Genomic DNA, 18,569 nt, shown 5'->3' on the forward strand with positions numbered 1-18,569 from the left:
AGGTTTATTAGTCTTCAGATCTAAATTACAATTATTTCTGCCTTAGCAATAATAATCAAGGTGAAATTTTTGAAAACAGCTCGAATTCCTGTTAAATATATCAATGGTCATGTTTCAGATGGGTTGAGTTGTGTTTTGAGCCACACCTGGTGGAGCCTGAGGACCATTCCCTAAGAGTATTTAAGACCATATGTAGGGGCTGGAGAGATAGTACAGTGTGTAGGTGGGTTAGATCCCCGGCATCTCATATGCTCCCCCAGCACCATCAGGAGTAATTCTTCAGCGCAGAGCCAGAAGTAACCCCTGAGCATTGCAAGGTGTGTTCGCCACCAACCTGGCCTCAAACAACAACAAAAACCTACTTGTAGTTCTGGGGATCTAACCAGATCAGTCACATTCAAAGTAAGCTCCTGAACTCCTGTACTCTGTAATGTCTCTCCTGCCCCATTATTTTTGTTTATTCTCTCGTCATGGTATGATCCACATGGGCTTTTCACAGAAAGTAGGTTTTAATCAATGAGTCTGCTTGTACCAGTTTTAATTTAAGAGTTGTGGTTTGGACTCATGTCTAAGAACTCTTCACCTAGCTTAGGTCCTAAAGATTTTCTCATATGTCTTATAATGAAAGTTGTACAGTTTTATGTTTTACATTGAGACCCATGATCAGTGTTGAGGCTTTGGGGAAGGGGGCTTGGACTGCATCCAGTGATGTTCAGAGGTTGCTTCTGGTCCTGTGCTTGGTGGACCATGTGGTGCTGGGAGTTCAAATAGAGTCTGGCCCCTTTGAGTTATTTGCAATGCAAGACACGCAGTTTAGCTCCAGGTTAATTTGGGGAGGAGGTGGGGTTGGAATTAGGCTACACCTGACGATGCTCAGGGGTTACTCCTGGTTCTGCACTCTTGATGGTGCTCAGGAGATCATATGGGATGTCAGGGATCAAACCAACGTCCGCAACATGCAAGGCAAGCACTCAACCTGCTTTATTATCGGCCCTTGAGATTCATTTTTTGTCCTAATTTTTTGTTCAGTAACTCCATCACTATTCTTCCTCTGGACAAAAGACTATGCTTCCTGTTTGGAATTGCTTTTGCAGATTTGTCAAAAACTGGTTGGGTCTGTCAGCTATCTCACTTCTGGATATCTAGCCTCAGAACAAACAAAGGAAAAAACAATTCTAAGAAATATATGTTCACCTATATGTTGCAGCTCTTAGTACAATAGTCAGGAGATGAAAGTAAATCAAATGTCCATTAACAGGTAAATTGGATAAAGAAGTTGTTTATATACACAATAGAATATTGTGGACCCCCTAGGAAAAATAAGGTCATGCAACTCATAGCAATTTGGATGGAATTGGAGGGTGGCATGTTGAGGCAAACAAGTAGAGGCAAAAGGACAAATACAGGATGATCTCATTCATCTGTGATATATAGAGAAACAAATAAAGGGCATGGAAAATATCAATTGATAATAAACTTCAGAGACTAGGATAAAGATCTGACAGAGCTAGGGTAGATGGAGAGAGGGGGAGAGGAGAATTAATAGAAAGCCAGGAAGTAACACAGGAACATAAGTGGAAAGTCTTATGCATATGGGAAGAATTAGTGCTAAGGGAAGTAACAACAGGCATCAAAACCATAATTGTCAATTCACAAATAATGGGGGGAGGGATTAAATATTGGACCAGAGTGGACATAGGGATGGGGAGGAAGGTGCCCATCAGCATCCTGGTGGCAGAAGTGAGCAGTATCTGTGCATCAATATCAGACACTTAAACACTATTATAATCCTATCGGCTGGAATGATAGCACAGCAGGTAGGGCGTTTGCCTTGTACTCAAATGATTCCTCTGGTTTGATTTCTCTGTCCCTGTCAGAGAGCCTGGCAAGCTACCGAGAGTATCCCACCCGCACGGCAGAGCCTGACAAGCTCCCTGTGGCATATTCAATATGCCAAAAACGTAACAACAAGTCTCACAATGGAGACATTACTGGTGCCCGCTTGAGCAAATGGATGAACAACAGGAGGAGAGTGCTACAGTGCTATAATCCTATCACCTAAAGTATAATAAAAAACGTATTTTTTTTTTTGCTTTTTGGGTCACACCCGGCGATGCTCAGGGGTTACCCCTGGCTCATGCACTCAGGAATCACTCCTGACGGTGCTCGGGGGACCACATGGGATGCTGGGATTCGAACCTGTGTCGAACCTGTGTCGGCTATGTTGGCTGCGTGCAAGGCAAATGCCCTACCCGCTGTGCTATCACTCCAGCCCCTAAAAAACGTATTTAAGGGGCTGGAGCGATAGCACAGTGGGTAGGGTGTTTGCCTTTCACACGGCCAACCTGGGTTCGACTCCCAGCATCCCATATGTTCCCCTAAGCACTGCCAGGGGTAATTCCTGAGTGCAGAGCTAGGAGTAACCCCTGTGCATCTCCAGGTGTGATCCAAAAAGCCAAAAAAAAAAAAAAAAGGTAAAAAGGTAAAGGTAAAGGCCCTCCCGTTGATTGTCGATTTGCTCGAGCGGGCCCAGTAACGTCTCCATTGGAGACTTTGTTGTTACTGTGTCTGGCATATCGAATACTCTCGGTAGCTTTTTATTTTTGATTTTTATTTTCATGGTAAACTCTATCATATAGATGAAGAATGCATCAGAGATCTATGGAATGGGAATGATGTAATCTTGTGGTAGAGCACGTGACTCACATGTATGAGGTCCTGTGTTCCATTCCAGGCAGCAAAAGAAAACAAAACAAAAGAAAACAAAAAAAAAAAACAGTCATCTTTGAAGAATAGAAATTTGAACCACAGTGGGGGTGCTCAGGACTTACTCCTGGCTCTGTGCTCAGGAATCACCCCTAGTTTGTGCTCTGTGGACTCCATGCAGTGCAGAAAATCAAATAAGTCAGATGCAAAGCAAGCACCTTAATCCCTGTACTATCGCTCCAGATCAACAACATATATTGTTCCCCCCCCCAACATTTTTCATTAAAGCACTATGACTTACAAAGTTATTCATAGTTGAGTTTTAGACATAAAATATTGTAGCACTGATCCCACCACCAGTGTCAACTTCCCTCCACCAATGTTTTCAGGTACCCTCCCATGTTCTCCTGCTACATGCCTTATTTAAAATAAAATTATCAAGGGTGACTATAGTCTAGGCCAAGACTTAAATATTGCCAACACCCAAAAGCCACCGTTTGTCCTGATCGTAAAGGTTTACTCTCTGAGCTCACCACTAAGTAGCTTGACTCTCGCTGTTTGGTGACATGGCTCATAATATGACAATCAAATCAACATGTTGAAAAGAGAAAAGAATGGTAAAATACAGAGAAGTCAATTAGAATATAAGAATTACGAGATCAAAATCTAGGTGAAGGAAGGATCCAGAGTAAATACAGCAATGTTTATATTAACAGAGGAATGGGGTTTTATAATGGTAAGTGTGTAAGTCTCTTTCTTTGCATACACTGACCCAGGTTTAATTCCTGATACTACACGTGGTTCCCCAGACACTTCCAGGAGTCATTCCTGAGCACCTGAGTAAGCCCTGAAAACAGCCCAGCTATGGCCTTCTTGTCCTCCCCAATCCCCCCAAACAAACAAACAAAAAAAAAAACTGAAAAAAGCACTAAATGCTGTTTTTAAGAATATATTAATGTTCTCTGTGCTATCGCTGGTAGGCCGTTTGCCTTGTAAGCAGTCAACATGGCTGACCCGAGTTCGATTCCTCCGCCCCTCTCGGAGAACTGGGCAAGCTACTGAGAGTATCTCGCTGGCTCGGCAAAGCCTGGCAAGCTCCTTGGAACATATTCAATATGCCAAACACAGTAGAAAATCTCACAATGTTACTGGGCCCACTCGAGCAAAATCGATGAACAACGGGAGGACAGTGATTAATGTCCTCATATCTTATTTGATTTGATTTGGCCACATGCAGCGATACTCAGAGGTTACTCCTGGCTCTGCACTCAAGAATCACTTTGGGGGGCTGGAGTGATAGCACAGCAGGTAGGGCATTTGCCTTGCATGCAGCCCACCCAGGTTCGATTCCCAGCATCCCATATGGTCCCCTGAGCACCGCCAGGAGTGATTCCTGAGTGAAGAGCCAGGAGTAACCCCTGTGCATCACCGGGTGTCACCCAAAAAGCAAAAAAAAAAAAATCACTTTGGCAGGCTTGAGGGACTATATGGTTTGGGGATCCAACCCCAGTTGACCATATGCAAGTCAAGCATCCTTTACTATCCCACTATACTATCTTTCTGGTCCCATAATATCCTCTTTCTAATTAGTAGTGTAAACTAATTAGAATTAAAAAAATTATAGAGTCTTAGAAACAAATCTTTTTTTCTCTTTTGTCACACCCATTGATACTCAGGGGTTAGTTTTGGATTTACACTCAGGAATTACCCTCTGGAAATGCTCAGGGGACTATACGGGATGTCAGGGATGGTGTGGGTGGGTCACATGCATGGCAAGTGTCCTATCTGCTGTACTATTGCTCCAGCCCAGGAACAAAAACTGTTTTTTTAAATTTTTGGGTCATACCCAGCAATGCTCAGGGATTACTCCTGGTTCTGTACTCAGGAATTACTCCTGGGGTGTTCAGGGAACCATATGGGATGCCAGGGATTGGACCAGGTCAGCTGCATGTAAGGCAAAAGCCCTACCCACTGTTCTATTGCTCTGGCCCTGGAACAAAACCTTTGAAGGAAATTTTTATGACATACTAGCCACATCAAGAACCTAGCTGAGGGCTGGAGCGATAGCACAGCGGGTAGGGTGTTTGCCTTGCATGCAGCCGACCCAGGTTTGATTCCCAGCATCCCATATGGTCCTCTGAGCACCGCCAAGAGTAATTCCTGAGTGCATGAGCCAGGAGTAGCCCCTGTGCAATGCCAGGTGTGACCCAAAAAGCAAAAAAAAAAAAAAAGAACCTAACTGAACACATGTGATTTTAAATGGGCTTCTAAAATTCTTATTTCTTCTCCCTCTCCTCTCCCTTCCCTGTTCTTACTCAACCCCTCCCTTTCTCTTCCTTCCATATCTTGAAAACTTCATCAATATAACCTTCATACATGGTTCATTTATTATTAAGTACCTCTGGCTTTATTGCTTTATTGTTTATTTGAGCATGTTGCTTGAATCATAAGGTAAAAAAAGAATCACATTTAAAATCAGAAGATGTATTTTCCTTCCAGTTTTGTCAATAATTTGCTGTGTAACCTTGGCAAGTTACATAACTTTCATTTTCCTGCTGGGTTAACAATTATCAAGATAGAACTATAACCTTAGAATTGCCAGGGACTTCAGAATTACACAGTACAGTTCTTTCATTTCATAAAGAGGTAGAGTGGCTTACTCAACAACCTTCAAAAACAAGCAAGCAGTCACTGGCATCTCAGAGCAGTGCTCTTTTTATTACATCAGACTTCAATGTTGTTCCAAGAAACAACCAAGGAGAAAGCATTAAAGAAATGAGACCATTTACAAAAAGCAAGATTGCGTCACAGCCTGAAGGCTTATCTGAAAATGTATGGTCTCACTTAAAGGTGACTGAAAATTCAAAACTTTTGAAAGCTATGTAAAGAGAGGTCAGGAGAATAATAAATATTCATAGAAAGGTCAAAAGCGTAATAAATATTAACAGTTGGACTGGAGAAAGTCTTGGAAAACAAAACAAATATGAATATTTATATTCTCTTATCTGTTCTTTCTGTTCCTAGTTTATGCAAGGTGAAACTGGGGACGTGGAGCCGGCCTTTTACACAGTTTTTGGGGAAGGAGTGTACAATCAAGGTGACTTGAAATCTAATTATTTGCCTTGTGGGTACTACACATTACATCAGTTCCCTAACTTAGCGCCATTCCTTCTCAGGCCACTACCTTCAACAACGCGTTGAAACCTGCCGAAAGCCCAAGTCAAAGGGAAAACTCCAAGTCCCGAAGTGCTCTCTGGCCGGTCCCCGCCGCCTCCTCTCCGAGGCCGCGCCTCTACGACTGGGAGTTGTATTCGCTCAGCGCCTCGGCGCCCAGAAGCGTGGAGGCGGCTCGGGGGCGGCGCGGGACTACATTTCCCAGGACGCCCCGCGCGCCCGGCCCCGGCCGGCGTCGGGCCCCGCCTCCCACGCCCCTCCCTCCCCGGGGCTGCACCGCTCACGCCTTCCTGTTAGTGGGAGCTGGGAGAAGTTCACTCTGATCAGCTGATCCCAACTGACAACAGGAAAGGAGGAAGCCGGGGAGGTAACGCAGGAGGCGGGGGGCGGGGATGGAACTGAGGATGGAAGCGCCGGTGCCCCGAGCAGCAGCAGCAGCCTCTGCCTCCTAGCAGCGCCCCGCGGTCCCCCGACGCCGCCGGGCTCGGCCGAGCCGCTGCTCGGTGGGGTCCCCGGGCGGCCGCGGGCGGGCAGGGAAGGGCACGGCCCTGCGCCGCGGGCCACACTCCGGAGCTCCTTCTGCTCCCGGGAGGAAGGGGGGGCCGGGTGCGGCTGCGGTGGGGGTGGGGTGGGATAAACAATGGATTCGGCTCCGGCCTCTGCCATCGTGGGGGGTTTGGGGGGACCTTCTTTGTTCCGAGGCTGGCTCCTGTCCCCTTCGGGTTGTGGTGGTGTTGCCCGGGAGGAAGAAGGGTGAGGGATCCCGGGCTGGAGAGAGGCGGCAGGATGGGGGTGGCCCTCCCCTCGAGTGGGCAGCATTGCTTCCTTGGCCTGGCGGGCGGTGAGGGTTTTTTGTTTTTTTGGGTTTTTTGTTTTTTTTTTTTGCAAGATTGATTTTCTGGTTCCCCCCCACCCTCCCAAAACGCGACAGATTTTTTGATATTTCCGTCTTGGGGGCAGGTTGGGCACGTCCGAAGTTAGGGTATAAAGTCTCCTTAGTCACTCTCCTGGCCTTGTTTATCTAAAAATAAGATTGATTACTCCTAGGGAAGGAGGGAATATCTTGGAAGTCTGCATTTTGTTAGATCTTAGAATAGGGGTCAGGACTACGGGGAGTTGGGGAGAGAATGGTAGAGGTGGTAAGGGCCTTTTTCCAGCTTCAGTTAGCCCTGTTTTTCTTTTTTCCTTTTAGAAGTTATTTTGAAGCTTTTTTTTTTTCAATGTGACAGTGAGAAAAAGGATTTATCTCCCCACGGGCCTGACTTTGTGATGAGCCACGATGGGAGAATTCTGTCTCCTGTTGCTCCCTTGTGTTGCAGTTAGAGAAGGGACAGGAGTGCAGTAATTGTTTTTAAAAACCAAGTGGAGTGGTGAGTTGTTTCCAGTTTTAGTAAATGGGTATCTCTCTACAGTTAAAACAGTCCAGTTACAAGAGTAGCTGGATCTTCCCAGGACTTTGATGGAATTAATTTTTGAGTTGTTACTATTAGTTATTATTATTATTGTTTTTCTGCAGGCCTTTTTCTCTACTCTCTGTTGGGGTAGGGTACAGGTATTGTCACTCTTAAGGACTATTTGCTTAATGATTTTGAGTCTATATTTTGTATGAACTAAGCAAAAGGTTTGTCTGGGAAGTAAAGCAACAAAATATCTTTTAATGCTCAGGATCTAGAGGTGGTGTTAGTTTCCAGAAGGAGGAGCCTTAGCTGTGAATTTTGAGAAGTTTCTAGTGCTAGACTGTGCCCCTGGAAGTTTTGCAAGCAAGAGTGAATTTTGTCTCAGGAGTGCTGATCTCATATCTAATCTCAAAAGTTTTGGTAAAAAGTGCGCTTCTGTTTTTTGATGAGTAAAACGCTTTTCCTTCCTTCTAGGTGTCGCCTGCAGTCTTAAGTTGAAATCGCACCGTTCCTGATCACTCTTCCTTACCAAAGCCTGTGGCTCGCATCCCACAAAGGAGCCCAGTTCAGTGAACCCAGCAGACCTGTCTGATAGCCATAAGAAACCCTCTCAAGACACTTTTGCCTGCATTATTGCCTGCACTTTATGGAAGATGAACCCATCAAGCCAAATCCACGGTACTGCAAATCTAAGTCTCTTGGAGGCAGAGCAGTAAAAATACCGTTTGTGATTGTGTGATTTCTAAACTGAACCCTCACCCCCACCCCCCGAATACTGTTTCCTTTCCTTTGAAAGTGTTCAGAACCCGGTGGAAGTTTTGTGCTGTCTTCAGACTCAAGGCCTCTGTCGTCACGCTGGGGGAACGCAGAGCAACTGTTGTATGGTGGGTGAGTCCCTCGCCAGTCTGAGTATGAGTGCCCACACTTCCCCAGCAGAGAAGGGCCTCAACCCGGGGCTGATGTGCCAGGAGAGCTATGCCTGCAGCGGCACGAACCAGGCCATCTTTGAGTGTGACGAGTGCTGCAGCCTGCAGTGTCTCCCCTGCGAGGAGGAACTCCATCGGCAGGAGCGACTGAGGAACCACGAGCGGATACGGCTCAAACCGGGCCACGTCCCATACTGTGACCCCTGCAAGGGCCCCAACGGGCACTCACCGAGTGTCAGGCAGAGGGCGGCGGTGAGGTGCCAGACCTGTAAAATCAACCTGTGCCTGGAGTGCCAGAAGAGGACTCACTCTGGGGGCAATAAGAGGAGACACCCCATTACTGCCTACCAAGTCAGTAAGGCCCAGGAGCTACTGGACGAAGAGGAGATGGATGAGGAGACCAAGAGGAGGAAGATGACTGAGAAGGTTGTGAGTTTCCTCCTGGTCGATGAAAACGAAGAGATTCAGGTAAGCCTGTGGGTATTGTGGGACCGGAAGGAGGTAGCTCACAAGTAAAGGCAACGAGGAGCTGACTTTGAATCATTAGAAAACAAGGCGACCTTATCCCCACCCCCACCCGTTACCCCCAAACTTCAGTTGTATGGAGTCCAGAGTATTGCGCACCCGTCTTCCCCGTGATGTTGGCCTGAATTCTTTAACGGCTCCAAACCTCAGCTTTCTCATCTGAAATGTGGGTACAGATCTCGACAGCACTTTGGTTGTTGTGAGGATGAGGTGACACGGTATTTGTAAGGCCTGTTGAGTGTACTCTGGATGGTATCTGTGTTGTGTTAGGATTCTTATTAGGAAGAAGTTTAGAGGCGTTTTCTTGGAGCAGTTTGGTCAGTTGGGTATGAATGTGTGTGATGAGGAATTGTGTGTGTGTGTGTGTGTGTGTGTGTGTGTGTATCCATGTTTGTATCTATGTCTGTGTCTGTATCCATGGCCACGTGTGCTGACATACCAAGTCATACACGAGCCTGCTATCTCTGCTTACAGAGGCAGGGCTCTAAAAAGTGGCTTTTGATAAGGACAGTATTCTCTCCAGATGGCTTCTTCTTTTATGCACAGGCTTCTGATCAGGCCAGGCCCATGAGCATCTGGAATTAAGGACTCGAGAATACTTGACTTGAGTCCGAGCTGGGGAGAGGGTAGCGTGTGATAGGACCACATTGGGGAGATAGTAGGATATGAGAAGGGCGAATGGGGAAGGGTATGTGATAGAACGTTTGGACTTTCTTGCTTTTGAGTGAAGACTGCTTGATTAACATCCTGACTTTCCCCCTCATTGGCAAGTTATTTAAGCTCTGGACTTTCTGCACTTTCCTTTCATGGCAGCAGTTTAGTGAAAGAAGTTAGTAATGAAATGGCTTATCACAGGGTCCAGTGCATGGTGTCCACTTCCAGTCTGTTTTTGTTTGTAGCATGGAGTATTTGGGGTACATTGTTTCAGGACTTCCACCAGCTGCGACTTCTCAAGTCCCTAGATTGGAGAAGTACCCATCTTCAGTTACTCTTTGGAGAAATACCCACTTCATTTACTCTTTGAAGAACTCGCAATTGCCCACTGTCCTGGAAGAGCTGAGGAAGTGAACTGCAGAATGCGTCCTCTGTGCTTCCATTGTTGGCTAACACTTGGTTGCCACAGACTGTATTAGCTGGGAGGAACTGAAGGTGGACAAGTGACCCAGATCCTCATCCTCCTTCCCTTGTTTGGAGCAATGCCTTCTTTACGGGTTATGCTCTAACTGGGTGAGAGAGTGGACTAAAAACTTGAGAAATAGATCACTTGGATTTGGATGATTCTGACTTACTTTTGCCATCAGTTTACTCAAGTGTCAGTCTTTGGAAAGTAGTTATGTTGAGGATTGTTGTTTGGGTTGTAAGGTGCAAGGAAGATTTGAAATGAATTAGTAACCCTCGTGGATACTGTGTTGGTTCTAGAAAGAACCAAGGAGGATACATTGGTATCCTCCTTGGAACCAAGGAGGATACATTGTGTGTGAAAATGTGTGTGTGTGTGTGTGTGTGCTTTTTTTTTATAGCAGTGATACTTGTTCTTTGGTTAAATTAGTAAAATATAAGGGTAATGAAGACAAATTCAGTTACCAAGGGGGCTAGATCTTTAGTACAGTAGGTAGGGTGCTTGTCTTGCGTGTGGTCAACGTGGGTTCCTTCCTGGCATCTCATGGTCCCCTGAGCCCACCAGGAATGATTCCTGATATTAGCCCTGATACCACGATGATATCTGTCCATAAATATTTGTGTCTTGTTTTAATTTGGGGGCTATAGACAGTGACCAGGGGACTTTATGGGGGTGCCAGGTCTTGAACTCGGGTTGCTGCAGACAAGGCGAGCACCTTGCCTTCTGCATTATGCTCCATTTCCCGTAAACTTCTTTTCTTGTGGTATGTAATATGTAATGGGGTTGGTAAAGCTTCCTATTATTTTATTTATTTATTTATTTATTTTTGCTCACACCCGGCAATGCTTAGGGGTTACTCCTGGTTCTGTGCTCAGGAATTACTTTTATTTTTATTTATTTTTGCTTTTTGGGTCACACCTGGCAATGCACAGGGGTTGCTCCTGCCTCTGCGCTCAGGAGTTAACTCCTGGCGGTGCTCAGGGGACCATGTGGGATGCTGGGATTTGAACCCGGGTTGGCCACGTGCAAGGCAAACGCCCTACCTACTGTGCTATCACTCCAGCCCCAGGAATTACTTTTAGTGATGGTCAGGATGTCAGGGACTGAACGCAGGTTGACTGTATGCAAGGCAGATGCCAACCTATTGTAACTCTCTCTTCAACCCATATCTTTTTTTTTAATTTATTTTTTAAGTTTTTGGGCCAGACCAGGTGATTCTCAGAGGTTATTCCTGACTCTGCACTCAGGAATTACTCCTGGTGGTGCTCAGCGGACCATATGGGATGCTGGCAATCGAACGTGAGTCATGCAAGACAAACACCTTACCATTTTTACTATCTCTCCAGCCCCAATATTTTATCTTTTTTACAAACACTGATTACTTCTCAGCATAATGGTTATTATTTTTTGGGGGGTTGGGATGGGCAGGAAGTGGTGGTGCAAGGGATTGACCTGGGTCCATGTACTTCTTGGACAGTGTAACAGTTCCTTTTTCATTTTTGTTTTTCTTAGGTCACACCTGGTAGTTCTGGGGGCTGCTCCTGGTTCTGTGCTAGGGTTTCACTCTGGAGCTGCTCGAAGTCCAGGTGGTGCATGCAAAACATGCACTCAAAGAGCTATCTCTTTGGCTGCATATGTAACAGTTTTAATTTTTTCTTTTTCTTTTTCTTTTTAAAGATGTAAACACTTTATTATTATTATTATTATTTTTTGCTTTTTGGGTCACACCTGGCAATGCGCAGGGGTTACTCCTGGCTCTGCACTCAGGAATCACCCCTGGCAGGGCTCAGGGGACCATATGGGATGCTGGGAATCGAACCCGGGTTGGCCGCATGCAAGGCGAACGCCCTACCCGCTGTGCTATTGCTCCAGCCCCTAATTTTTTATTTTTCAAATTCATTCCTGGTGCTACTCAGGGCTGTTATTTGTTGTTGCTCTTTTTTTTCCCCTAGTTTTGGGGCCATATCTGGTGATGCTTAGGGGTTCCTCTGACTCTGTGCTCAGGAATTACTCCTGGCAATGCTCAGGGGACCATAGAGGTGTCCAGGATCAAACTTGGGTGGGCCGTATGCATGGCAAGTACTTTAGTTGTTGTATTATCACTCTAGCTTTGAATTCATTTTTTTTTTCTTGAGGGTGGAGGGGTTGTGCATGGTGGAGGTCTCTAAGTAGATGCCAGTTTCCTGGGAGCCCTTCTAGGTGATACTGGACTCAGTGCTGCTTGTACCTAGGAGTGCAGGGTGTCATCAGTGTCTGGGGACCATGGGGTGCCTGAAATCAAACCCAAAGCCTCTTCATACCAGGCTTACACTCCAGCCCTTCACACTGTCTCTCTGTCTTAGGCATAGAATTGTTTTAGTTGCTAAATTATTCACAGAGTGGCATTGAGGAAAAATATCTAATGTTTAGCGCAATTAGAAGGATGATTGTCTGAAACAAATCCAAATTATGAATTTGGCTAGATTGTAACTGTCTGGGTCGGGGAACCATGCTTTGTGGGCTGCACATTGTCAGTGTATAAATGCTTGTTGATTAATTGATGAAACAACTCAGTTTCACTTTATCTATTTCTTTCCCTCTTTTTCTTCTTTTTGTTGTTTCTGCAGTGACCAAGGATCACACACTTGATTGTGGTGCTCCTTTGCTTTGGGTTTTGGTTCTGGTCCAGGGTCACACCCTTTCTAGACACTAAGTCATGGCGCTTGCTGGGGATTGCACACTTTACTTGTGCTTGCTCACATTTGGCTGTGCTGTGCTGTGCCAGGAGATGGTACACTTGCTTGTGGTTGTGTGGATTCCCAACACACGGATGGCTGGGCTGTGCTCAGAGGACGTAACTCTCCACCTTTCGAACTTCATTCTTACGAAGCAGGTGCTCTGCCACTTGAGCTAAGCCTGAGCCCCTCAACTTCTTTAAAAAATTGGATACTGGGTGCTGAAAAGATAGTATATAACAGGTAAGGCGCTTGCTTTGCAAGCAGCCAACCTTAGATTCCCAGTATCCCATATGGTAAGTCCAAAAAGTAAGTCCAGAGCATAGAGCCCTCAGCTTTGCTGGGTGTGGCCCCCAAATAAAAACAAACAGATAAAACCCCCGAGGGTCAAAGAGATAGTTCAGCAGATTAGGAGCTTGCCTTGCCCAGTTACTGACCCTATTTGACCCTGGCACTGTATAGGGTTTCCTGAGCATGCCTAGAGTAAGCCCTGATCAAAGCTGGATATGACCCCACCAAAAAATATGTAAAAGGACATACAATTACAAGTTTCTCCTGCTTTTCCCCCCTCATATTCTTAGTCTTCCAATCCTGAATACCCGCCAGGGGTAGCCTAACAAAGCAAACAAGCAGTAAGTGTACATCTTAGTTTGGTGATTTATAAGCAACACAGATTACTTCTCTTGGTCTTAGAGAGCTCGGAAATTTGGGGTCATGGCATGGATGGGTACCTGCTAAGAGCCTGTTTCAAGAGAGCTGCCTTCTCCCGGTCCTCTTCTGGCAGAAGGGTACTTGGGTTTCATTTTGTTTTGGGGCCACGCAAGGCAATGCTCCAGTGCTACTCCTGGCTTTGTACTCAGGAATTTTCCTAGTGGTCTTCAGGCAACCGTATGGGATGCTGGGGATTGAACCTCGGTCTCTTTGCAAGGCAAACGCCCTACCTACTGTATTATCGCCCAAGCTTCTGGGGTTTCTTTCATGAGTTTCTTATAATCCCCTTTATAAGAGCTCTTTGCTAATATTCTTTTTTTTTTTTTTTTTAAGAAAGTTGGAAAGTAGAAGAGAAAGGAAAGGAATTCCCCATGGGGGAGGAACTTAGTATAGGACTAAGTAAATTCTCTTTTTTCATTGTTCAGGCACCTTTCAAAGGACCTGTTACCTTGGAGGTTAGACTTCAACATGTGAATTTGTGGAGGAATATACATATACTTAATTTATAGCTCAAGACCCTGAAGCACAGAGAGATGAGGTAACTGGCTAAAATCAAGTAACAGTCAGTGGCAAAACACAGATATCAGAGAGGTAGTGCAGTAGGTAGGGCATTTGCCTTGCACCTGGCCAACCTGAATTGCACCTGGGTTTGATCCCTGGCACCATATATCATTCCCCAAGTTGTGCCAGGAATGGTCCCTGAGCAGTGCTAGAGATCAAACCTGGGGCACTCGCATGCAAAGCCTCTGCTTTAGCTCCTAAAGCTAACTCCTTGGGCCAGTGTGTATGACATTTAAGCAGAGACTAGATCACTGAAACTACTTGGGGAAATGTACTTCCAGTCAGAAGGGAATGGAGGGAGGGGGAATGGAGAAAGTGGGAATGGCATATTTGAGAAATAGAAAGAAAAAGTGAGCTGGTGGAGGAAGGATAAGGGGGAGGAGCAGAGATAAGCAGGTGCTGATTTTGTGTGCCCTAAAAATAAGGGTGGATTTCAGGAGAAGCAGAGAGTACCAGATTGCTTTATGCTGTATGTCTATAGAATTTTAAAGTAATAACGTCTGACTTCAGTGTGAAGATGAGATGGTCATGGTTTTGCAGAGTCAGAGAATAGACAAGGGGGAAACAGAGGAAACCACTAGGGAAGCTCTTACAGAACATGAGGTGAGAGGTGACTTAGCATTGTATTACTGACATGGAGGGTTGGAAAGACATTCACAAGCTTGAAAGAGTTGTTAAACGGGAATGCCGATGCACTTTGTATTCGCTGGAAGCGTGGGAGATGAGAGAATTCACTGCTGACTTCTCAGCATTTGGTTTGTGCGAATGACACCTGCTTAATATCCCAGATTTTATTGACTCATGGATCAAAAGAAGTCTGTAAGAACTTAATTCATACAGTTAAGAGATTGAGCTGAATCTCATTTCCTAACAGCTCCCACAGTGGTTCTTAGCCAGGAGTGTCGCTCTGCTCCAGGGGCACTCAGCAGTGTTTGGATACATCTTTGGATGTCACCATGGGTTAGGTAAGGGGGCAGGGAGGATGAACTTATGGTAAGTGGATAGAAGGTGAGGTGCCAATAAATATCTTAGTAATGCATAGGGGAACCCCAACTCCCCGCAATAAATGATCCGGTACAAAAGTCAATAGTGCTGAGATTGGAAAACTGATCTAATAGATGAAGATGAGATGTTTTTACTTGTGTTTTTGGTTTTTTTTGGGCCACGTACAGCATGCGGTGGTGGGGGGGGGGGGGTGGCTACTCCTGCTGGGTGTTTGGGGTCGCTTCCTGGAGGTTGTTTCTGGCAGTGCTTGGGGACTGGATGGTTTGGGACATGAACCTGGGAACTCTAGCTTGGGGAGCTTGTGCTCCAGCCCTTGAAGACACCCCTCAACCTTTGAAGGAGACTTGGATTCCAGTGAAGTGGAAAATGTATCAGGGACAAAAACATCTGAGGACTCTGCCAGCTTTGCCTTCTGCTCCCCAGCAGTAAGCTAGCTGGAATCAGTAGTCCTCTTTCAGCTTATTTTGTAACCACCTCAGTGGAGTGGTTAGACTTTCTGGGTTTTATTCATTGGATTTTTTTAGGCTTCTGTAGATCTGCACTTGGGTAACCGAAGAACTTACGCAATGATATGAATTGGCAAGTCATCCCTAATCTCTTGAAGTTAGAGATAATAGCCTTAGCAAATAACTCAAAGGTCAGAAGAATAAAGTTCTGACAATTAGAGTTCATGGTATTTTGTTTTCTTTCCTTCCTTTGAGGGACGAGCAGTTAGTCCATATCCAGTGGTGTTCAGGGGCTCTGTGGGCCCAGGGGTCACACTCCTGGAGGTGCCCAGGCAGAGAACCAAGGCCAGTCATAGGCAGGACCCGCCCTAAGCCCTTTAACTTCCATACTATCTCTTTGGCCTCAATTTTTCCTAATGGAAAATGAAGAAGGTATTTTCCAATCTATTGAAAAAAAAATTTTTTTTTTATTTGGGTCACACCTGCCAATGCTCAGGGGGTACTTACGCCTAACTCTGCGCTCAGGAATTACTCCTGGAAGTGCTCAGGGTACCATACAGAATACTGAAGATGGAACCTGGCTGAGCGCAAGACAAATATCCAACCCGCTGTACTCTCTACCCCCCAATCTATTGAATTTTATGAGGAGTCCAGACATCATCATAGTTTATCAGAATACAAGTTAGAAAAAGGATGAAAAAAATCAGACTTTTTCTTATGCATACATACATATATATACACATATATAACATACATATATATGTACACATATATGTAAAATATAAACTTAAATCCCATATATTTTTTTCAGAATTACCACAGCAATACCTTGTGGACAATGCTTTCCGGGTAGGGGTGGGGGAATTGTGAGATGCCAGAGATCAAACTCAGAACCTCAGCCTACTAGGTGTGTCCTCTACTATTTGACCCTGTTTTCTTGTGTTTTTTTTTTTTTTTCACTTCTCAGCAGTACCCAGGGCTTACTCCTGGTTCTTTTTACTCAGGGATCACTCTTGACAGGGCTCGGGGAACCAGATGCCTGGGATCCAGCCTAGGTCGGCCTCGTGCAAGACAAATGTCTTGCCCCCTGTATTATCTCTCTGGCTCCTCTTTGTCCTTTTCTACCAATTTCCGATGACTATAGGGCGGGAGCCATAGCACAGCAGGTAGGGCGTTTGCCTTGCACAAGGCCGACCAGGCCGACCGACCGAAGTTCGATTCCTCCGCCCCTCTCGGAGAGCCTGGCAAGCTACCGAGAGTATCTTACCCACACAGCAAAGCCTGGCAAGCTACCTGTGCTGTATTCGATATGCCATACACAGTAACAAGTGTAACAATGGAGACATTACTGGGCCCACTCGAGCAAATCAATGAACAACAGGACGACAGTGCAGTGCTACAGTGGTTAGAGAATAAAGCAGTGATATGATCAGAAGTGTTACCTGTTTGCCTTTCTTCTGCCGGAGCCCTGCAGGGACGTTAGGGACCTTAGGTGAGTCTGGGAGCAATTCGTGCCCAGACAGCACTGAGACTGGTATCCTGTGCTGAGCACGCTGGGTGGGAGCAGTAGTCAGGGGAAACTTTTTTATTTTAAAATTAAATACTGAGGCACTATGGTTAGTATAGTTACTCATAGTTGAGTTTCAGGCCTACAATGTTCCAGCACCAATCCCCCCACCCCCTACCCCCTTGTGGATTTCCCTCCACCAGTATCCACAGACTCCCTCCCACCCTCCAGCCTGCCTCCCTGACAGATGCATTTTTAAGTTTGGTGTTTGTAGTTTGGATCTCATGCGTCCAGGGTTGTTGGTTCTGTAGGGTAGATGCACCTGGATACCCCACCTCTATGAGTGGTCGCCCTGTTGACCTGCCATTTGAGAGGGACAGCCCAGGCTGAATCCAGCTACAGTCCCTCTTGGGCCTCACCAAGCCCAAATTGGGACCTGTACCTTTAAGAAGACCCATCAGTTGCTTGGCTGCTTTGTTTGTTTACAGTCCCAGAATAGTGTGACTCAAAATACAGGGATGTGGCTTCTCTTTTTCTTTTCCTAATTGGCTAAAAGAGACATTATTCTAGTGAAATTCAAGGATGGAAAAATAGCAGAGGATGTTTTTGTACAGTGGGAATCCTTGGCGACAAGTGGGCTGTGCTGGTCGGCTCCATTTCTGTGCTGCTTCTGCCTTGGATTATTAATCTGGCCCTGAGCTCTGCTTTCTGTTCCTGGGGACCTCCCTGAGTCTAGCTCCTTCTATCCTCTTTGTTTCAGACAGTTTGCTCGAACTCCCTCAGAACTTAATTCTGGCCAAGGCACTTCCTTGCTTTTCTCTAAACATAACTGCAAGGTTTTAATGTAAAGGATTAATTTTGGTGCTGTGATAGATTAACCTTTACCAAATTCTGGTCATGAGCAGATTTCTTTTGGGCTCTTAGATGCGACATAAAAAAGGTAACAACAGGGGTAGGGAGATCACCAGAAGGGCTCAGCACGATGTCTGGCTCTGCATGGTCCCCTGGGACTGGAGAATGACCCCCCTCTCCCCCCCCAAGTAACCAAGTCCCAAGAAGCTCCTATGGGTGTGGCCCAAGCAAAATAAAAATGAAACAAAAGTAACAGAGTAACTATTCTTCCTAGGAGCTGTTCATCAAAAAAATAAGAATAACTGGGTGTGAAGCAAAGGCTCCCTCCTCCACCAATGCCTTGGAATCTGCCTTGGAATCATAGGACCCCAGTTAAAGCTCCTTTTGTTTAGTGGGGTGGGGGGAGGGCATTGTATGGGATCACTGGGAAATGCAGTGTCTTGACTCAGACAAGCTGAAAGATGAGAGCCCCTATTACGTACATTCAGCTTCTGGTAACCTCCTGAGCTTTCTCGAGGCTCATACATTCTAACTGGCTCCTCCATTAAACCTGGAAGACTATTTTGTTTTAGCACAGGGTAGTTTAAAATTTGACCCATATAAACCATCAAAACCACAGTGAGTCAGCTTTTCAGGGAACCTGTCCGTAACTATTTTGAGTTAACTCCAGTTTGTGTCATTCTGGGTGTATTTTTTTAAAATTTTTTTCGCACTTGTCACTTCCTTGAAGTGATGGATTTTTCTGGAGTTGAGCATACGTTTGACTTTTGGAGCCAGGATTAATAGAAAGGGCAGGTTACTGTACTGGCCGTAGCTGTTGTTTCACCTGTGAATACATCTTCTGGCTCTCCCACCCAGTGGTGTACTGTGGCGAAAATGTAGTGCAGAAGGGCATCTATCTGACACTGGTTTGGGGGAGCCTCAG

General features: G+C 45.6%; 1 protein-coding gene across 1 annotated transcript in view; it reads left to right on the forward strand.

Moving 5' to 3' along the window:
• The first annotated feature begins 8,032 nt into the window (after positions 1–8,032).
• Positions 8,033–18,569, forward strand: part of ZFYVE1 (zinc finger FYVE-type containing 1) — a 67,969-nt gene continuing 57,432 nt past the window's right edge. Inside the window, exon 1 of the mRNA XM_056133796.1 lies at positions 8,033–8,671. Coding sequence (XP_055989771.1) covers positions 8,159–8,671 — 513 coding nt within the window. The 5' untranslated portion in view covers positions 8,033–8,158. The remainder of the gene's footprint in view (positions 8,672–18,569) is intronic.

This window comes from Sorex fumeus, unplaced genomic scaffold (genome assembly GCF_029834395.1).
Source record: "Sorex fumeus unplaced genomic scaffold, SorFum_2.1 ptg000098l, whole genome shotgun sequence".
NCBI lineage: Eukaryota > Metazoa > Chordata > Mammalia > Eulipotyphla > Soricidae > Sorex > Sorex fumeus.